General features: G+C 42.9%; 1 protein-coding gene across 12 annotated transcripts in view; it reads right to left on the reverse strand.

Moving 5' to 3' along the window:
• herc1 (HECT and RLD domain containing E3 ubiquitin protein ligase family member 1) overlaps positions 1–22,502 on the reverse strand; it is an 86,011-nt gene that overhangs the window by 1,367 nt on the left and 62,142 nt on the right. For 10 of the 12 annotated variants that reach the window (XM_034233786.1, XM_034233793.1, XM_034233791.1 and 7 more), the window contains 21 exons: positions 22,203–22,323; positions 21,828–22,031; positions 21,604–21,705; positions 21,342–21,515; positions 19,676–19,975; positions 19,525–19,590; positions 19,293–19,418; positions 18,285–18,423; positions 17,635–17,816; positions 17,319–17,474; positions 17,047–17,169; positions 16,817–16,919; positions 16,332–16,501; positions 15,806–15,944; positions 15,172–15,341; positions 14,606–14,775; positions 13,971–14,136; positions 6,930–7,006; positions 5,847–6,099; positions 2,055–2,207; positions 181–486 (listed from right to left, as the gene is read on the reverse strand). In XM_034233786.1, the coding sequence (XP_034089677.1) occupies positions 181–486; positions 2,055–2,207; positions 5,847–6,099; positions 6,930–7,006; positions 13,971–14,136; positions 14,606–14,775; positions 15,172–15,341; positions 15,806–15,944; positions 16,332–16,501; positions 16,817–16,919; positions 17,047–17,169; positions 17,319–17,474; positions 17,635–17,816; positions 18,285–18,423; positions 19,293–19,418; positions 19,525–19,590; positions 19,676–19,975; positions 21,342–21,515; positions 21,604–21,705; positions 21,828–22,031; positions 22,203–22,323 (3,400 nt within the window). The remainder of the gene's footprint in view (positions 1–180; positions 487–2,054; positions 2,208–5,846; positions 6,100–6,929; positions 7,007–13,970; positions 14,137–14,605; positions 14,776–15,171; positions 15,342–15,805; positions 15,945–16,331; positions 16,502–16,816; positions 16,920–17,046; positions 17,170–17,318; positions 17,475–17,634; positions 17,817–18,284; positions 18,424–19,292; positions 19,419–19,524; positions 19,591–19,675; positions 19,976–21,341; positions 21,516–21,603; positions 21,706–21,827; positions 22,032–22,202; positions 22,324–22,502) is intronic. The other 2 variants (XM_034233792.1, XM_034233790.1) reach the window with 1 other exon arrangement.

A 22,502-nucleotide genomic window follows, 5' to 3' on the forward strand; every position in this document is an offset into this window, starting at 1 on the left:
CCAAAAACGCTTCAGAGGAAAACAAATGGAGGCGTGTCCCATAGGGAAACATTGAAATGAATGCTATTAACAACCTCACAGCACTTTGACCGTCTAATATGCCTGTAAAAGACCTTAACTCCTTAGTAAATGGACGTATTCGGACAACATGTAGCACACAGTGGAGTCTGCGTCACCCACCCGGTCCACCTTCATGATCTGAAACCTCTGCGAGATGTCGGCCGTGTTGGCGGGCAGCCTCGAGCGCCCGGAGACGAAGCGCATGAAGAGGACGCGCTCCTCGTTGGAGAACTCCTCCAGCGTCTGCCAGAACCACTGCACCAGGGCGTGCTGCTCGTCCACCTCCCTGTAGCGCACCACCTTCTTCAGCACGTCGCAGCAGATCTCCGGCATGCCGCACACCATCTGCTCCAGCTGCTTGGCCGTCAGCAGGGACAGCAGCGGCACCGGCACGATCCAAGACATGCCCTCACGCACCGCCGCCACCTGAGGGAGTGGGGGGGAGGTTACGATGTGGTCATCATCCGTACACATCTCTTTTTATTATTCACATTCTTCACTACAACTGAAACTAAACATGAATCGATGTCAGAAAACTAGGATTCTTTTCCTCCTAAAACTCATGTAACATTCTCAATTCTGAGAAATGTACCTCACTTTCTTCTTTATTTCACAACTATTTTATTTTATTAACTTTTTCACTTAAACAAGCTGAAACTAAGAAATAACTTCTGGGGTTCTTTTTTTTTTTTTTTTAAACAATGAATTGTTAAAGGTCACATGTCATGGCCATTTCCACTGATCATAATTCCATTGTCGAGGTCTACTAGAATAGATTTATACTGTGCAATGTTCCAAACTCACATTGGTTTCTCAAACAGCATCTCTGTATAGTATGTGTATTCAGCAGTATTCACTCTCTCCACTAAACGGCTCGTTGCAGCTCTTGCCCCCCCCCCTCCCTGTGAGCCCAGTGTGCTCCGATTGGTCGGGACCAGTCGGGACGTTGTGAATCGCGCTGAGCTTCGTGGAGGTGTTATTTCCTTGTTTAGCGATACACAGCCAAACTCATCCTGAGCACACACAAAGTCACAGCCGAAGTAAAAACAATAAGTGTGGCTTGATATTGAGTAAGAAAAAGGTTGATAAACGCTGTGAGAATGGGTCTGCAGAGAGAATGGGTCTGCAGAGAGATCCCAACTGTCTGTTATCAGCCTGCAGCCAGGGAGGAGAAATCAGCTGAGCTGCCTGCACTGAGTGTGTGAGGAAGTCCGTGGATTGGTCAATTTGGACCAATCAGTGGGGGCTTAACGTAACGGCTCCGCGGACGTAACGGCTCCACGGATTGGTCCATTTCGTTCCGGGTACGGATGACATCATGCGTACCCGGAAGAATCAAATGGACAGTGACGTATCTCCAACGAGGCGTTTTGGGGAGGTATTTTCTGTGTTAGAGTTTTACTCGCTACAGGGTGTACTTTGAGGGTTTTGACTCTGCACAACGTTTACATGCATAAAAACCTTCATAACACACAAGGGGACGGGTAATAACCGGAAAAGCATGACATGTGACCTTTAATGAAAATACAATTCTTCAGGAAGTACTTCTATAGAATGATAAATGAACTAATTGTTTCAGCTCTCACAGTGAGCAGTTTGTATTGGACTACATGAACAATTCCTAAAGAAATAGACATTGTTGTTCTGTGGAAAAAGACGCTCTTCCCTTTTTTCCAGCTATAGCGCAGCCGCTGCTCTGATAAACGTCTGTGTGACCAAAAGCTTGGAGGTTAAACGTTCATGCTTGACTTTGAAAACAAAAGTATGTCATCCCAAGATTTCATTAACAGCTATTGTGGATTCTCTAATTTCATTATAAATTCTTTCTTCATCAATTACAAGATTCTATTTTCCTCCATTGTATTAAAAACCTTTAGGAAAGTTAGTCCGAGCTCCAGGAGGAGATTGACTTTGTCACCTTGTAATATGAGATGGTTAAATGTTTCTAAAGGATGTTTAACACAGAACATGTGGTACTCCCAAGCAGCCCACACCTGTCGGTCGATCTCATGCAGCCGGTACTCGATGGCTCTCTCCACGTATTCCTTCCTGTTGGAGAAGGAGAGCGGGATGCTGTTTCCCCCCGGGATGATGGGCACCATCTTCCCGTCTGCACTCTGCCCGACGAAGGAATCCAGAGGAATCATCTGGGAGACAAACAGTGTACATTTAACGATTGTTAGTCGACTTCACACGTATTACTTTGAATTGTAAAGACTCAAATGGAAAATAATTGTGTCTCTCAATAACAGTCAAGGATACCCTTTGCAGTTCTTACCCCTAGTACTATAGTGGCATTGTAGAAACATGTTGTTATTGTTTTGTTTGTGCCATACACACACAGGGCGATGTGATATCTGTTTCAGTCTTCAACTGATCGATAGTTGTTGGTGGTGACGCTTAAAAAGGATCTGTTAATCCATCTATCTGTTAATCAGTGGCTGACAGCAGGAGATTACAACATGCAGTATATGCAGTAATGACAAAAAAACAACGTTTTATTTGACGTTGATTTGAAGTAGTCTATATCAAATGTTCATTTTCACATGACCCGAATGATAGTGGATTCTTTAGGGCGATTCCAATATTTTGGTAAAATATAAATCAATAATAAATACATTTTACATAACTAAACTATATTGATACATTTCATCAGAATTGTGATCAAGACATGTTAAAATAAAAAGATATATTTTATTATAAAAATCATTATTATTTACATTATTGTGTTTATTATTCATATTATTTTCATCAATATTATATATTTTTTTAATTGTATTAATATTATCATTATTATTATTTAACAATTATTTATGTTGTTCTTTTGTCTTTCTTTCATTTTTTCTTTCTACGTATAATATGTTGATCGTTCTAGAGGGTTATCAAGAATAACTTTTATCCAATGACCTTTTCCCTCTCTGTCTGTGTCTGTGTATTCTCTTGTTCCGATTAACCCAGCCAAATCTTTTTTCTTGTTTTGTATCTATATCTACGCCGGGATCCGGAGTCGAGGCTGATCCTCTTGCTGTAGTCCTGTGTCTTGGATCCTCTATCCTGAGTTCTGGATTAAGTCGTGGACTTCTGGTCGTGGCTGAACCTGTCTCTGCGGTCCTGCCTTGGGTCTCGTCATGCTGCTTCCCTGATGGCTTCCACAGGATTGTAGCTGACATCCTCGTGGATTCATCTTCTTATTACAGACACATGCATTTCCTAACATTCGGTCTATATGCTGTAAAATGTATTATCTCTTCGATTTACACACGGCATCTATTGCACGTCTGTCCGTCCTGGGAGAGGGATCCCTCCTCTGTTGCTCTCCCTGAGGTTTCTCCCATGTTCCCTTTAAACTGTGGGTTTTCTCTGGAAGTTTTTCCTTGTACGATGTGAGGGTCTAAGGACAGAGGGTGTCGTTTTTCTCATACTGATATTCTGAACAATCTGTGCTGTTGTATTTGCTGTAAAGTGTCTCTACTGTAGGCTATTTGTATTATATGTACAGCACTTTGGCTCGTTTATAAATGTGCTATATAAATAAAACTTGATTTGATTTGATATGTTGACACAGCTGAAGGAAAGAAATAGATCAAATGTGGCTGAATCTGAAAAAGTTAATATATAATAATTGATATATAATCACAAAGAAGTTTTACGGTCCAACTAAATGACCTTGAATCTAGTTAGGTATTTGAGTAATGCCATTTCCTGTTTATCGGCAGACCTTACACTGACTCAGATGTATTGCCCCCTGGTCAGGATGTGTTCTTTACTGTCAGACAAAACCAGTCTGTGAACAATAACAGCTACATGGGGTTGTTGAATGAACAGTCACCCAGGGCATTTCCCTCAGCACTGTTCAGTCAGCAGCCTTACAGTGTTTTGCAATAAACGTCAACTTTCCTCTGTCTGGAAAACATTGCAGACGATTTATTACAAAAGCTGAAATCAGAGCGTTTATTTAATATCCTGGAAAGCAACGAGCGAATGTGAAATCACGTTGAGACATTTGGCAGCTCGTGGAACCAGAGAAGCCGACACTGATCCCCTCACTCTCTTGTCTTTTCATGCCAGAGCAGCAGATGCAGCTCTTCCTCCCCTCCCTCCTCCTGGCTGATGGAGCCAGTGTTATGGTTCCAGACCTCCTCCTCCTCCAGGAGTCTGGGAGCGGGGCCAGGTCCCCGGCAGGCAGGATGTATGCAGCATCAACAGCGGCCCTGGCATTCCTGCAGGCCGGGGGTTTTTCAGTGCAGGGGTTGTGTGAGGTTATTTGGACAGGAGAGGGGCTTTCTGCTGCTCCAGAGCCTTTAGGGGCGGGGTCTGTGTGTCAGGGCCACAGTCACGCTGAGGTTTTATCAGCGCTGGGAGAGTTTTAAAAGCTTACCCACAGCCCCCCCAGCAGGGCTAACATCAAGCTCTCACTGCGCTTCAAAGTGGCTACAGACACACATTACTGTCACTGCTGTCTCAGCCAGTCTGAATGTAAACACAGATTGGGGGCAATGTTTGCTAACTTAATGATAAACTCTGGCACCTCTACAATCACATCATGTTCCCTGCTGGCTCCCGTTAGCTCACTGGGTGTGGTAGGGCTGCGGTTTGTGTCATCCTCTGAAGCTTATTGTGGGATAGTGGAAACTGGCTATTGGTATAAAAAACGGTCTTCTTTTTAGCAGCACGTGTGATATTCTGATGAATCAAAGGTTCACGTGGCAGAGGAGAGGTATGCTCCGAGCTCGCAGGAAGGTTGTAGCAAATGTTTGGCCAAACGGTGATACTACACTGCGGTTCTAATTCATCAGGTCATTTTGCTTTGCTTTTTGGGAGTGTTCCCTTTCCTGTAGCGTGTTATTTAGGTGCATGTAAATGGTCTGCAAAGGCTGAAATCCCTGTGTTCCTTCCAGAGGGAGTTTCTCTCCTTTTCTGAACTTACAGCCAGTCTGTTTTGGGCTTCGTGCACCACTGAGCAACTTTCACAGTTCTCTTTATACATGCATGGTATGCCTGCTGTGTCAAAACATCCGTCCCCTGTGAGCCATCAGTCACCAGCGTGTAAATGCTGACATTACATTTGTTTTATTGTGCAGTTGGAGGCGGAGATAAGCTGTAATGTGTGATGTGGTCGTGTGTAACTGTCATTTACTGCTAAGGCCTCGAGGTGGAATTACTATTATATTCAATAACATTTGACATATCTCATTACCACTCATGAATCCAGTCCTGATGAGATATTTGCCTTCGCAGGAAATCTTCTTTTAACCACATTTCTAACACATGGCACTTAAAGGTGGGGTAGGTAAGTTTGAGAAACCGGCTCGAGATACACTTGTTGTTATATTCCATGGAATGCTCTTAACATCCCGATAGCAATGAATATCTGAAGTGCTTTGACAAAAAATACATGGCAAAACATCACCTATGGAAGCCGTAGCGCTGTAAAAAGCACGACCAATCATCTGAGCCGGCCCGGCTAAAATAACTGGATGGCCTACCTGCCTGTCAGCCTTCCATCTGTGCACAAACTTATCTCGTGCCCTCATTGGTCATGTGCGCGTTCGTGTGTGTTGGAGGAGGGGCTCTGTGAGGAAGTGGCAGATTTCTTCCGGCTGTGTATTTTCAAATTCTAGCGCACTCGAGCTGGTTTCTCCAAAATTACCTACCCACCATTAAGTTGTTATATAAAAAATTTGATTTGTAAGGATATTACAGATATTGCATGTAATTGTCTTCTTTCTCGGTTAAGAAGCTGTCTTTTCTGCATTAAATGATGACTTATACAATGTCTCCCCCACCTCATGGAAGTTCTCCTCGGTGATGCCGCTGTCTTCAATGTGAAGAATGCTTTTGAGCGTCTGCACATAGAGGAGGTCCACTTCCTCCAGGTCCTCCAGCTGCAGGGGGATGCAGCACAGCTGCTTCCACACCAGCGTGGCCAGGTGCAGGTCCAGAGGCTTCTTGGTGCGGATGGCCACGCCCATCAGGATGCCCAGGAACCTAAACTGCAGCATGTGCTCGTCCATGCAGGACGAAGGGTTGAAGAGGAACCTAGGGAAATGAATGAATATAACAATTGTTTAGCTGTGTTAAAGTTTGTTTAGCATGAGCATAACAATAACATACAGCATTACAGGCCAAGAACAGAGAGTCATTTAGGAAAATATTTGACAATGCAGGGTTTCAACGACGATTTTCAAGTATGTTCAACTCAAAAGAGGTTTTTCTCTTGCTTTCTAAAGTTTGTTTTGAAAACCTTAATTGAAGTAGTATCTATCTTAAAGGCGGATGGAGCTACATTTGGAGCTACTTTATTTTACGCTTGTGTTTCAGAGAGTTCCGTCTTATATTTGCAAAAGGAGGTGATGTGAGAGCAAAACTGACCTTGCTAATGTAACAAAGAAAGAGTGCAAAGAATGCCATGGTGCTTCAAAACAAATGTCAAAAAACGTAAAAGGTATTCATTTAAATAAATGAAAGAATGTAAGAAAAAAAATCATTCATAACAAAGAAAAAAATAGTCTAGTTTGAGGGAAAATAAATAAAAGATTCCAACTTTTTGTTTTTGTAATCCTGTGTTTCTTGCTTCCCATATCTGAACAAAGCAACAGACTGCCAAACTTACAGTACTGATCAATATCTTCAAAAAAAAGAAATATCCTATTAATCCAATATATAGATTTTATATATAATAGTTGCCAGATTGTGACATTTTCAGTGAGACTATATGAATTTACTTAATTTAAAGACAGAATAATGTATCGCAGGGAAATGATTGGTAACATACCAATGTCTCTGCTTGCTTATCTCTTTGTTGACATATTATTCAACCCATATCCTTCAGAAGTGTTAGAACCCAGGCCTACATGCTCCCTCCTCACCTGTCTCTGTTGTAGCCGACCTCTGCCGTGGCGTTGGGGGAGGGGATGAGCAGGTCCACCACGCCCGACTCCAACTCCTACAAACACATTAACAGAACAAAAGGAGATAAACATCACTGTATCATAACACATCTAGCAACACCAGTGGCCTGTGCTACGAAGCAGGATTAGTTAGCGAGGTAACTTCAGGGTTAACTCGGAGTTTCCGGTCCTACGACGCTGGTTCACTTCTTACCGGGGTAGATCTCCATGGTAACTGATGCTGAACACCTAACCTGCTCCGGGGCTCAGTGTGCGGAGTTTAAAGCTATTGTAGAGGCTAAGCCAACGCTTTGAGCCTCTGAGGATCCGCTTGGTGGGTGTAATTGACGCACACAAGTTTGCTGCCGAATAAAGGTCAGAAACAAAGTTTCCAGTTTGAAACAGTCCATTTATTTCCATTTTACTGGTTTCCATTTACTTGCTTCTTTCCATATTCACCACACGATATTACCGTTTACACAATACCTTTGCTTTGCTTGTAATCCCGTGTTTGTGTGTTCTCCGTGTGTGTGCTCTCCGTGTGTGGTCAAAAACTGTATGGGCCTTCCGGCGGAACCTCTCACCAACACACATAGGTTCCTACCTTTATACCCACAGTTAATTGGCTCCTACACACCAGCCCCTAATTGATAGTACAGGTATCAATTGAATACAATTAAGGAGCCAAATGTAAATAATACATAGAAATGCACATCCTACACTTCCTGTACTAAACATAGTTTAGTAATAGGTCGCACAATAATGTTGGTCTTGGTCTGTAGCTTGACAGAGCGCACCAGTCCTCCTTTGTCAGAAAAAAACGCCAATACTTAGTAGTCCAACTTCCAGAATCGGATCCAGCTTGTAGATGGAACTGTGTCTGCTGACTGTTCCTGTTTCAGATGTCAAAGAAGTGATTTCATCCTTAAACCTATGCTGCTGACCGTAGCGTATTATAGCCAACTCAGCTTCCAAGAGATCTTTAGGTGTCAAGATGTGACTCTCCGGGTTGACTTTGGGTTTCAGTCTTTTCACTTGACCAGCTTGTGCAGAGGGATTCAAATCCTTTCTTTTACGACTCAACTCCAACAGAATTGTCTTCAGCCTGAGAAACCAGGCCACCGACACCTTGAGTCTTTTCCAGTCTGAGAAGTAAGTCATGAGCTGGTCTGTTGCATCAAGTGATTCATTGACTATAATATTAACCGAGGTATCTTTTCTGACTACTGGGTCAACCAAATCCAATATGCCATCACCGCCATAATATGTAGGCCATTCCTTTTCAGATTTTACAAGAAACGTGGGACCCTCAAGCCAACTGCGGCTCTTCAGAAAATCAGGGATCTTCATTCCTCTGGATGCAGCATCAGCTGGGTTGTCTTTGGTTCCTACATGCTTCCATTGACATGGTCTTGAAACCTCTCTTATGGTTGTGATCCTATTTGCCACAAATGTGTGGAAACGCTTGTCCTCGTGGCTAATGTATTTCAGAACTGAAGTACTGTCTGTCCAAAACACAGACTCATCCAAATGAAGTTGAAGCTCTGATTTTAACATCATATCGACTCTGGCAGCCAGAACAGCAGCTGTTAGTTCCAGTCGTGGAATGGTCACCATTTTTATGGGTGTAACTCTAGCCTTTCCTAATAGGAAAGCAACATGAACATCGCCTTTGCAGTTCATTAGCCTGATGTAAGTTACAGTCCCGTAGCCATTTTCACTGGCATCAGCAAAGTGATGTAGTTGAGAGGGTATGGGTTCACCGAAGTCCTTTGGCTTCATACACCTGTCCACTTTGAGTGATGCCAACAACTTAATGTCCTCCAACCACCGTCTCCACTGGTGTACGATATCTGGTGGAATGGCATCATCCCATCCACAGCTTCTCCTGCAAAGCTCTTGTTGCATTATCTTGGCTGGCAAAGTGACTGGTGCCAAAATACTCAAAGGATCATACACAGAGCTTGTTGTGGATAGCATGCCACGTCTGGTTAGAGCCTGCTGTTTCACTTCCATCTTGAATTTAAAGGAATCTGACTCGACGCACCAGAGTAGTCCCAAAGCTCTCTCAAGAGGAAGATTGTCTCTATCCAGATCGAGGTCCTTTAGCTCTTTAGCCTTCTGCTCTTCCGAGATTGTCTGCACAACTGCCCGACTATTGCGGATCCATTTTTCCAGCACAAAACCTCCTCTTTTACAGAGAGCATTAAGATCTTCAACCATTTGTATTGCTGCCTTCTCTGAGCCCAAACCCATCAAACAGTCATCCACATAGAAATTTCGCTTAACTGCTTCAACAGTCTCAGCCGAAAAGTCAGACTTGTTGTCGTCAGCAGTTTTCCTTAGCGCATAGCTAGCGCAACTGGGAGAAGAGACAGCTCCAAACAGATGCACCGTCATTCTGTATTCCTGGATCTCTCTGGTGAAGTCTCCCTCTGGCCACCAGAGCAAACAAAGGAAATCTCGGTCTTCTTCTGTGACTTTGACCTGGTGAAACATAGCCTGTATGTATGCCCATGCCCTGTATGTACGCCCATGAATGCCACAGGTTCCTGCCTGAAACGAGTGAGAACTCCAGGCAGTGAACTGGTGAGGTTGGGACCTTGATAAAGTACATCGCTTAATGTTGTTCCTTTAAATGTGGCACCACAATCAAACACCACTCGGAGAGAACCTTTTCGTGGATGGTAAACACTGTGGTGTGGGATGTACCATAATTTTCCACTGCCACAGTGCTGCTGTGTTGGTACCTGTTCAGCATAACCCTTTTCAATCACTCCATTCAGAACGCTGGCATATTCCTTATGCAACATTGGGTTACTCACAAATCTTTTCCTCAATCCAAGTAGCCTTTGCTTTGCCACTGCAAAGTTGTTTGGAAGAAGGACGTCAGGTGTCTTAAGGGGCAACTTCAGGCTGTACCTGTTGTCCTGTAGTGTTGCAGACGTATTCATGATTTCCATAAATTGTTGGTCTTCCCTTGACATCTCTTTTTCCTCTGAGGGCTTTTCATTAAAGTCATGATTATACTGACTGCTAAGCATGAGCTCCAATTTGGAAATAGAAATCCTATTCACCACAACAGAAGAAAGCTCCATGTCAACATTGCTGCCATTGCTGCTTCCATGTAAAGGACCATTGATGGCCAATCCCAACACTGTTCTTATAGCGTATGGGCCATTTCCACAACTGTTGACAATTTCCCAAGGTTCCAATATCTTGGGAGCGTTGGTTCCAATCAACATGTCAACATTGGCGTTTATGCTGGGGATATGAACTTTTGACAAATGATTCCACCTCTTCACATCTGCGGCTGTAGCAATGTGTTCTTTGGTTACTGGCATTTGCTTCTGTGTGAGGACTTCTGGAAGAGGATAAAAGTTATTTTCCTCAAGACCAGATACCTCCATCCCAAATAAGGAGTAAGCTGGAACAACCTTTTTCTGTCCCATAGTCTTCAAAAGAAAATTAGTTATTTTTCCTGTGATGTTTAATCTGTGCATGAGATCTTCTGAGCAGAATGTGGCTGTGCTTCCAGGATCTAAAAATGCATAGGTCTGTATAATCTCACTTCCCTTTGTGGACTTGACCTGCACTGGAATAATTGAAAGAATGCAGCCATCATTTCCGGCCCCTGTACGTCCACATGTCTGAGGGGGGGTTTGTGATTTAGCGGTTTGTCCCAATTCCACATTAGATGTATTTATGTGGAGCGCAGTAGGATGTTGCTTTTCACAAACCTCACAGATCAAGCGTTGTTTACAGTCCCGGCTTATGTGTCCAATACACAAGCATCCAAAGCAAATTCCTTTCTCCTTTAGAAATTGAATTTTGTCTCTGTGCTTCCTTTTGCTGAACTGCTTACATCTGTCCAAAATGTGAGGGTTGTGATCACAACAATGATACACCAAGCTCTCCTGTGGTTTTGAGTTATTTGTCGTTTTAATTCCGACCTCACTCATTGGGAATACTGTAGCGGCAAAACTACTTCCTTTCATTCTGTTCTTTGATTGTGGCTGAAACATGTTGGAAGATTTTATAGCAACTGATTTATGTCCTGAATCCTCGATGTCTCCAAAGATCGGATCAGAAAGGACTCGTACATGTCTCTCAATGAATTTGACCAAGTCAATGAAATGAGCTCTGTTGTTTGAGGCTTCCATGATGTTATGAGCTTTGTTTCTCCATTGTTCCCTTAGTTTGTATGGCAACTTGAAGACAACCATTTTCATATTGGAGGGCATATCCAACTCCTGCATGTACTGAAGTTCTTCCATCACATTAGCACATCCACGCAGAAATAAAGCATAGGCTTGTAGTGCTTTAATATCTTCTGCCTTTGTTATTGTTGGCCAAGCTAGAGCCTTTCCTATGTAAGCAGCAGCGATCTTGTACTCATTCCCAAAATGTTCTTGCAAAAGACCCTTTGCCACAATGTAGCCACGTTCTGGAGCCATGTGCTGCTACGAACCAGTTCCTGTGGCTGTCCTTTTGTGAACTGTTCTAAATAGTACACGCAGTCGGCTTTGCTGGCTTTGTTTTCCACTCCTTGTTCAAATGCTTTAATAAAAGCCTTGTACTGAAACAGGTCTCCATCAAAGATAGGAATGTCTCTTGCTGGTAGAGACAGTAAACGTTGCTGGTGAACCAGTGCAGCTGTTATTTCATTTTGCTTTTGCATTATCGTGAATAAACCTTCAGGTGGAATTCGATTGATTTGCTGATGGTGATTTTCCTGTTGACTTTCCCATGCAGTTGATTCACCAGTTATCGATGTTCCCAGATCATGTTGATTTTGTACATAAGCATCTTCCTTAAATGCAAACTGCCTTTCAGCTTGCTTTGGTTCCATGTCCATCTTTGTTGGTTTGCTGGAGGATATTTTCCATGATGTGGAATCATACTCCTTTGCCAGGGGGTTAAGTATGTTTAACGATGCCAGTTTCCTTTTTTCCTTTTCCAGGTATGAGTTCATACCATTTGTTGGTGCAAGAGAGGAACGTCGTGAATGTGAACCCTGTAAAACTGCTAGCCTAGCAGTAGATACAGCAGTTTCCAACTCAAGCTGTTCCTTTTTCCGCTTTAATTGTAGCTCCTGTTCCTCCAGTGCATGCCTCTCAGTTAAACCTGCCATGTGAGCAACAATTGCAGCCTTTTCTGCTGCTGCTATAATTTGTGCAGATGAAGTTGTACTTGACTTTGTACTGCTGTCACTTTTGTTTGAAGATTTACCAACATCAGAAACACTGTCATCAGGATTGATATCGTCATTATTATCACCAGTACCTTCAGTTTCACAAACCCACACCTTGATTTGGACAATAAATTCATCATTGAACATCATTTTGGCTTTAAACCATGTTTCATGTCTTTCCCTTTCATCATGTGGCAATAAACCCATTAAAGTGTCATGCATAGACCTGGCTTCAACACACAATTCAATATAACCATCAAGAGCATTTTGAACCTTAGCATGTTCACCACTTAACATCAAATCTTTTATATTTGTTCTTAATTTGCTAGCTTTATTTAGCTACACGCTATCCAGCTTGCCAGCTGCTGGCAGCGCGTCAGCTGCTGGTATGTCCGCAGCGCGCTCCTCCATATTTGAATGTCTTAAAGTCAAACGGATTGTCACAAATCACACAGTACAATACAAGCGCTTATTGTTCATCCCTTTCACCACCAATGCATTGGAATTACGCCCTTATGTGTGCACACAACTTAATTCCTATGGCCATTTAAACCGGTTGTAGCGCGCTACACATACCTCCTTAGATGAACGTAGTTCCGTGCCAAGCGGCGAAAAGCTTCCCGGCACCATTCAGCGCGTTGCTCCTGTCGCCTTCCTGTGCAGCAGATGAGCAAACCAGTTGTAGCCGTCCTCCTCTCGGCGTCAGGTGGCTGCTAACAGCTGAGCAGCCGGCGTGTTGTTGTCCTCCTCTCGGCGTCCGGTAGAAGGTTAGCAGCCGCTCTCAGCGTTCGATAAACGCAACCAAAAAATGTCCTCTTGTGTAATTCCAAAAAAGTCTAGTTTTTGACTATATGTAGAGGCTAAGCCAACGCTTTAAGCCTCTGAGGATCCGCTTGGTGGGTGTAATTGACGCACACAAGTTTGCTGCCGAATAAAGATCAGAAACAAAGTTTCCAGTTTGAAACAGTCCATTTATTTGTGTGTGTGTTCTCCGTGTGTGTGTGGTCAAAAACTGTATGGGCCTTCCGGCGGAACCTCTCCCCAACACACATAGGTTCCTACCTTTATACCCACAGTTAATTGGCTCCTACAGCTATCAAGTCATATTACAGGATAAAGGAAATACAGTTTAAGCTGCCGTATGCCGGGAAGACGCCGACGTGTCGCACTTATCATTCATATCACATCATCGATCATATAATATATCATATATGTCCTTATCTGAGTCAGCTTCTCGAGCCGTATCTGGCCGTGCATCACTCAGTGTCACATACTGTATGCAGAATTACTATTTGAAGCAACACGTTAAATTGAAGCAACATGTTAAATTGAAGAAACACTCAAATGCAATTAAAGTCAGATCCACTCATGTATTAGACGGGGCAGTGATATCATAAACTGTTAATATACGCATTCAAACACTCTGTAGTTTATTTGATTATTTACCAGCTGTTCTGTATTCACCTATGTGGCTTGTATCCCGGTTTATCTGTTTAAGTCATGGATGTTTAAAGTTTAACTTCTTCATATTTGTCTAACCTGATAGTTTACTTTGTATGACGCTGCGCTGTCAGTACGCATCTCCATGTTTGTGATTGGTCAAATGTTGCTAACCCCGCCCTTTTCATGTGAACGCGCACTCAGCTGAACTGAGAAACCCTGGGTTGATTTACCGAGTTGATAACTAGCATCGTAGGACCGCTGAGCGAGAGCGCGTTTGTTAGGGTTAGTTAAGATAACTCAAACATATCCAGGGTCTGTTGAACTGGCTTCGTAGTACTGGCTGATCAAGAGTACATTTAACAAACAAGTACTTCTGCTCATACCTGACACATCTCTGTGATGGTGTCGTCAAAGACCCCTCCTGCGTCGTCAGCTCCCTCCCCCACCAGTTTGACCTTCCAGGCCCTCGAGGGCAGGCGGAGGTCCGAGGCGTTCAGCTTCACAACCTGACGGGCGATCTGCACGAAGATAGGTTTACACTTCCGTCCTCTGCAGAGAGTCGGAGTACAAAAGGGAAAAAAAGTCAGATTTCAACACATCACAGTAACATATCATAACATTTTCTTTAAATGAGTATTACTATATTTCAGTTCTTTTTTTATTGGTATTTCATATTCCATTTTTTACATCTGCTTTTAGGTTAACAGGAATGTTATGCGAAGGAGATATTATATAATGTGTTTTTATCTGCTGTTATCATCTAATTCTATGCAGTATTTGCTTTATATAATAATGTATTTAATAATGTATTTGCCTCACCTGACTGTATTTACATGTTTTTCTATAAAAGCCCAAAGTACCTGATAACACTTTTCACAAATAAGCTCAAGGCTTACACAAAAATGCAAACGCACCAACCCTTTGTTTTGTTGCATATTTCATCATATAAATTGTCCCTCCAAATTAGCGAACCTCTGTACTTCTGAGTCCATACGTGAAGACTAAGCATATTACTGACCGTGTGGAGATGCGTTTGACGGTGATCTGGGGGCCGTAGTTCTTGCCCTGCACCATGGTCTTGCCAATGGAGCGCACCATAGGCAGGGTGTACACTCTGGGGGCCAACAGGGGCCTCAGCTGGCCCTGAACGATCCCCCAGGTACCCGCGTTGTAGTGGGACGTACAGCTCTGCAGAGAAAGAATTACATTGACCATCATTACATACTGTGATACACAGTAAATGGATTGGTAATGGCCTCATGTAGCGCCCTTCTAGTGCTCCGACCACTTAAAGCCCTTTCACACTACAAGAGATGAACCCATTCACAAACACATTACCATGGTTCCATACAAGGTGCCTAACTGCTTACACTCACTGTGGCTGTGATCTTGGGAGTCATTGAAAAGTAAATCTTTCAGAATATTATGCTAAATTCATTTAACAAAAAGAAAAGACATCTTCTTAAATGTCAGGGCTTTTCAGTTGCATAGATAGATCATTCCTTTAATGTGCACAACAAGCTCTTTGCATCAGGTGACTCCTCATCATTATTGACATTTTCCTTTTCTGTGTTGTTTGCCCACCTGGTTGTTGGGGCTGAGGTTGAGCAGTCTCCACGAGGAGTACATGAGGTCAGAGAAATGGTAGAGGAGCCTCAGGCGAGCCCTCACCGCCTCGATGCTGATCTCTTTCAGCACGCTGTACTGAGGAGGCACCGCCACGGGAAGACCCAGCTGGAGAGGGACCGACGAGCCTGAGGAGGAGGAGGAGGAGGAGGAGGAGGAGGAGGAGGAGGAGGAGGAGGAGGAGGAGGAGGAGGAGGAGGACCAGACCAGGAAGGTAATAAGTCAAGGGGAAAAAGATTGAAATAAATATTGACGAGGGTCTACCACAAGTCACATTGGACACATTATTCTAAAGCAAGTCGTTTAGTTGTGGTTGAATTGTATATCAAATTGTAGGTGTTCTATTTAGGTGTGTGCACATGAGGACTCAACACTTTCTAACCACAATACATTAAAATCCTCATCCATTATTCATCAAACTATGTTGGTGCCTCATCTGACAACACTGTGCTGTTCCCCACTTTGATATTGACTTCACGTGCCAGCAGCACTGCAGGGAAACTGACCTCCAGGATAAAGTGTCTGCCAGATAGATGCCATTACAGGGACAGTATGTTGCATGTTAGGGTGTGTGTGTGTGTGTGTGTCTAACCTGGTGCTCGAGGCGGCACAGAGGGAGCCGTCCAGGCAGCGCTGTGGCAGCGTCCGGCAGAGATCTGGTGGACGTTCTTGCCCTGCACCGCTGTGGCCATTGTGGGTTCTCTGACATGGTTGGTGTGGCCCAGGCCCAGCTACACAAACGTAAACAATTACTTAAATTAACAATTGGAAGCAAAATATCAACCAAATTATACATGTGAATAATTTACAGTCAAAGAAATTGTGTGAAAACGCCATCTGGGAATGAGAACTGTGATTAAAAGGTCTCTCAAAAGGAATAAAGTACTGATTGACTGAAGATGTTTTGATATCATTATCTGGTATGAACTATGATAGAAAACTATTTAAAACATATCTTTAAAAGTGGTGATATATATATTATATATATATAAATATGGTGCTCAATTTCTAACTGAATGCCAAGAACTCCTTAATCCAGAGGAGACACTGGCTGTGAAGTTAATAATTGCATCATGACAATTTTCTATTTTCAGTGTGTGTGTGATTCAGCACTTTACCTGCCCCTCCGAGTTGCTGCCCCAGGTGTAAACATCTCCGGTTGAGGAGAGCACCAGAGTGTGTTCGGCTCCGACGGCCACATCCTGGATGTGGATCCCTGCCAGGGCCGGCACCTGCTGGGGCCGGTTGTGGTTCCTGGCCCGGCCTTCTGGTAAGCCAATGAGGCGGTCTGCAATCAGGGGAGGAAAACAAAATAACAATAATAATAACATGTTAATAAAAGAAAAAGGTCTTAACATGAATTGTGAAAATATTGCACTTGCGGTTGACTGCAAACATTTTATATAATTAGGGTATATGAGTAGGAAATAAATAACCAAAGTTACACGAATAGTAGTAGTATCTTTTCCTTTTAGAGATTTCTGTATGCCGACAAAAATCTTAAAATAATCACATCCAAAACAATTCAACATTTGGTAATCACTTCAGATCTAATCATTTAAATTAAGTTTGTTAGGAAAGAAAGCATCAAACCATAACGTACCTTGGCCAAACGTGTAAACGTTGCCATCTTTGGTTAGAGCAACTGAGAACTGTGTTCCACAGGCCACTTTATTGATGCCGATTCCACACAACACGTCTACTTTCTGAGAAATCACAAATTCAAAATAAGCATTCATTAATTCAGTCAAAAAGAACATATTCTCAGAGGTGAAACATCAAGTGTTGAGTGTTCACTAGAAACAGCAGGCCTCACAGAATCACAGCTCTTACCTGAGGTGAGGACTTGGCTGTGGAATTGCCAAGTCCCAGTTTACCGTAGTCTCCGTCACCAAACGCCCAAACCATCATTCCATCAGCAGAGACGACTAAAGTGTGGTTCAAACCGCAAGCCACCTGAGGAGCAAGGTAATTTAACGCTGAGATGCAATCAATGATATTTGTTAACCATTAAAAACTCAGCTTCTTGTATTTAATTAAATAGATTTGACTATTTTCTACATCTCATCATCTCTCCATGGTCATTTCTCAATGTTCTTTCCCACCTGTCCGACTTGGTAGCCCTCCAGAGCGGTGACCTTCTCTGGTAGCTTCTTGTTGGAGGTGTTCCCCAAACCCAGCCTGCCGTAATCCCCATTACCAAATGTGAAAAGCTTTCCATCAGCTGTCACCACTGCCGAATGTTTGAACCCACAGGACATCTAAAGGGCAAAGAGAGCAAAGAAAGGAAGATTGTGACTGCAAGTGCCAACGTGATATATTACCATTAAGTACATGAGACATAGTCTAATGCAGTCTGTACTTTTCCCAGAACAGAATCAAATCCCTTTTGACTGACAGGATGAGTTCCTGAGCACTGACCTGCACCACCTCCTCTCCTTGCAGAGCTTCGATCTGTCTCGGTCTGCGCTGGCGGTCGCTGTTCCCGTGGCCCAGTTTACCGTAGTCCCCGTCCCCCCAGCTGAACACCTCCCCGCTCTCAGTCAGAGCCATGGAGTGACCGTCACTGCCACAGGACGTCACCAGCTGAGTCACAACGAAACCTGAGGGGCAAAGAGATGACCAGTCAGGACGGAGGTAGCTACAAAACTACTAACTATTAACACATTAGTAGGTTTTCCTAAAGCATTTAATCAATCTAGGTATCCCTCATTGGATTCTCCCCTCTTATCAGTGCAATGAGTATGTTTCAAGTAAGCCAGTGATGTGTCAGGTCCATTTTGAATCAACACTTTCAGGTTAACGGTAGTGAAAATTAAATCAATTAAAAACTTTCTCAAATCAAATCTGATTATATATGTTTTGAGCCTTAGTTGTTTATACATTTTGTTATACATTATTAGATTCAATTAGTGATTCAAAAGGATTTAGATTTGATGATATGTTATCAAACCCCAAGAGGACACGTGAGCACATCTTATTTTCAAACACACAAACAATTATGAATCAGCATTTCGGTGATATGCATCTAACGGCATGCGTGATAAGAAACAGATGTATTTCCGCTTCACCTTGCAGAGCTGAGATGACGGTGAGGACATGCAGGTCGTCAGAGTTGCCCTGCCCCAGGCGGCCGTAGCTGCCCTCCCCACAGGCCAGCACTGTCCCGTTAGGCTGGATCACAAAGGTGCAGTTCTGACCACACACCACCTGGAGGAGCAAAGGTTTGGAGAGGAAACAGATACAGGAAATAAAACAGTGATAGTACTTTGGTCAACTTTTTCTCTCTAGTCCTAAACAACGAGATCCTATATGCATAATGGGCTTTTTTTGATGATACTACTTTATTTGTTTTCCCCTTAGATGCATAAGTGGGTCTTTTTATAAATTGTGAAAAATTAAATATATTATACAAGTGATTCTTCTTCACCAAAATGACAAAAATGGCATAAAAACACACATTATTCTAATACGGGTCCTTTTAGACCCACTTATGGAAGAGTGTAGGGTCCAGTCACTAAAATAATACTTCATCGTCAAAATAACCATTGTTAACAAATGATTCCTCACTTACCTTACCCTTTATTAGCCTCAAGTTTAAAACACTTTGGACACATTAACTCTTTTAAATATTAAGGTTTGTGGAATAGTGATCATTTGCGTGGATTAAAGAGTCTTGGGTTATGCTAAAGTTTGTAAACAGGTGTTTTGATACATTCATAGTACAGTTTTTGTTAATGTACTTAAAATAATCAATCATTTTCTATTTTTTTGTTTCTTATTTGACCCTGGGTTAGGGTTAGGGGTGCACGCAAAAAAAACAAAGTCAAGGTGAAACCTGGTGAGTAATAGATATTCAGATTCAGATTCCTTTGAGGCAAAAATATGCAACTAATAGTGCCAAATTGTATCGTAAACCAACACAAGCACAATATAAAAAAATCACACTTTTGACCCAAGGGTTTTCATTTTGCACAAATAATCTTCTACATAGATTAGACATCCTTTACTGTGATGCAACTGGATGTGATGACAAGCAACAGGCTGGTGTGGTTTATAAAGACATGACATATGTTTACCTGTTGTGCCTGAGAGAAGGACGGGGCGTTGGTCGGCACCAGGATGTTTCTGCCGGCCTCTGCCAGCTGGCCGTGTCGCCCTGCGCCCCACAGATACACATCACACTTCCCCCCAAGGTGCCAGTCCTGCAAACACACGTATGAAACATAGCAGTTATAACCAGCTGAGTCTGAGGAGAACAGACCAGACAAACCACTTATTACAGCTAATCTGGGTCTCGGTCTGAATTACCTCTGGTCTGGAGGTGGCCCAGGACATGATCTGTTCATCCACCCCATGCGCCCATTTACTGTTGTCCTGGAAAAACAGAGTGCAAACACAGTTATTACACGCACCAGTAGGTGTTAATTACATTAGGAAAATCAGCAGCCCCCTCCCTCACCATAAGCAGAGTCATCTCATCTTTGGGCACAGGCTCCATGTCGGGAACAGAGAAGGACTCAGAGAAGGTGGCTCCTCGAGCGAGGGCCTCTGCCGCCTTGACGGTTGTAGAGAAGCATTCTAACCAGGCCCACTCGCTGGCAGACCAGACTGCGGTGCCGGACTCTGGGGGGCAGTGGCGGAAGCTAGGAGGCACAGGGGGGCGACACAGGAGCAGGTCCAGGTGGAGACCCACAGCCAGGGAGGCCAGGCACTGCATGTAGGCGCTGTGAACGAGCTGCTCCCCACATACAACGTGGGGCTGGGGAGGAAATAAGAAAGAAACATTAGCAATAATGGCAATAATAAACTAAAATAACACTAAGGTGCTTTAAAGTCATTTCAGGCAAAGTCATCTTCCTTTTTTTTGTTTGTATGTATTATTTGTAACTTTTATGTATCAATCCTATAATCAAAAAGGGCCTGCTTCCTCAGCGTAGAGCTAAATAGAGACAGAACACGACAGAAAGCAGCATGGTGCTCCATTTAAACAGCAGGCGAGGCCATAAAGAGCAGCACCACATGTCATCATTCCTGCAGCTCACTCTCTGCTTTCACACTCGGGACCAATTCCAACCCGCCCCCTCTCCCTGAACATTTCCACTCAATTTGCGTTTGCGTCAACAGTCCGCCGCATTTAGTGCCGTGATAAACCAGCTAGTGGGGAGTGGAAGTGTGGTATTAAACCCTCCAATAGGAAGTCTGCACTGGTCCTGACTTTACCAACTGCCCTGCCTGAACATGTGCAACGCTGTTTGTGATTGGAATGACACAAGCTGTCTCAAATAGTTCTGTAAAACATTTAGTAATACATTTTACAAAATAAGTTAATTTAGTATCGTCATACAGATGTTAACTTGATTTGGAATCAGGCCTCAGAGTTGGCTTGGATTATTTTAAGTATCAAAAATAATATAATTGCATACAAGAACGGCAGCATTACAATGTGACCATTTCTGCCTCGATTTCACTCAAAATTACGTTTATATTCATACATAGAATGTATGTGTTAAAAAAACCAGCATCTAGGCATTGGGCTTCTTAATGTTGTGTATATTGGGAAAATAATATCTCCCAACATTCAAAAAGCTCCTAAAAACTCAACTGTGTTAAACATACTGATCAATAAATGTTTTGCTATCACCACCGCCATGACTATATAATGATCAGGTAACATGATAATAGACTTTCCACTGCCACCATCTGCTGGCTGACGTGATAAAAGCCCATGGTAATTATTAACATGGGCTACAGTGTGTTGGATGTTCATTGTTGACTAAGTAATATAACAGGTGTATTATCAGGTTACCATTACACAGGACTGGAGAGGCTGGAGGGATGTTGTTATTTACAGTAGGTTCAAAAGCTGCCATTAGCTGGATGTAGTGTAATTAATTATACAATATGGTTGTACTTTCAAAGATGTTGAGAAATGGGCCATTATTGCATGCTTACGGTAAAAGATAAAGGAGTAATAATAACATAGAAAATGCTTTGAATTACTTAGATCTATCTAAAACCCTTTGTGCTAAAAAAAAGTTCAAACTGTGTTTTGTCTTGTACATATCTAGATTATTAAATACTATAATGTATTAAATGTTGTGAGGCATAGAAAACTGTCTCTATACCTTCTCGTAGGCGTACTGCTCCTGCAGCATGACAGGCAGTCTCTCCAGGAAGGCCCTCATGCAGGGCGCCATGCTGAGGCCGACCACGCCCTGCTTCTTCAGGGCGGTGCGGCAAGTGGCCAGCACATGGTTGGATACCATGAAGTCTTTGGAGCAGTTCACAACCAGCACATCCTGGAATTTATCAGACCAGAGAGACAATAAAGATTCAGTGATGCCGATAGAAACATAGAAAAATACACATCAGGCTAAGACGACGTACCTTTGACCTGTTGGAGCAGACAGCAACACCTACATCTGGGATCCAGACTATATTTTGGATTGCACCTGAACCGGCCACTACGGACTGGAGCACTGAGCCGTCCTGTTAGACACACAAACACAAGATGAACCAGTTAGACAGTAAGATGAATTTGAATTAAATAATTGGTTCTTCAATGCATACGACTTTTACCTGCAGTATTTGCATTTGTGTTTGTATCTTACCCTCAGGGACCAGATGTTCATAAGGCCTCCCACTCCTCCAGATGCCAGAGCCAGACCATCGGGGCTGAAGGCCAGCGTTCTCACCGGGGTGATGTGGCCCTTCAGCTGGAAAACACACGTTGCACCTTTACCTGACCACCGGGAAGACTGCAACACAGTGACAGCAGGTGAGTGGAAGAATGCAGCTTCTTTTCTCCTACGACTCTATGTTTGTGTGAAGAGATAAAACAGGTGTCAGAAATATCAAGAAGCCAAGACAAAATGCCCTCAATCCTTCATCAAACGTACAGGAATACATAAGCTTGCCTCCATTACAAAAGTAGTATTGCAAATGAATAAAAGAAAAACATCAGGTTATTATTTATGAATATGTACCATGAATCTGGGTTTTGCTTCATTCTCCCACCATCCCTCCGACTCAGAGGAAACGGATTCTGGGTAATTGCAGATGTTTTGAGGAACAGTCCAGACTGAGACCAGGCCATTCTGGCAGCATCTGAAAATACACGGAGACACATTAAAACCCACAATAAATAGTATTTCATGTAAATATATCATCCATGCTTTAAAAAGGATACCACAGATGAGAATACAACTTATTAAAAACATTTCAAATGGGCCTGTTTGAATGTTAAGTTATTGTTGTAAATAAGCCGATGCAGTTAAATCCATATT

This window comes from Gymnodraco acuticeps, unplaced genomic scaffold (genome assembly GCF_902827175.1).
Source record: "Gymnodraco acuticeps unplaced genomic scaffold, fGymAcu1.1, whole genome shotgun sequence".
In the NCBI taxonomy this organism is placed as follows: domain Eukaryota; kingdom Metazoa; phylum Chordata; class Actinopteri; order Perciformes; family Bathydraconidae; genus Gymnodraco; species Gymnodraco acuticeps.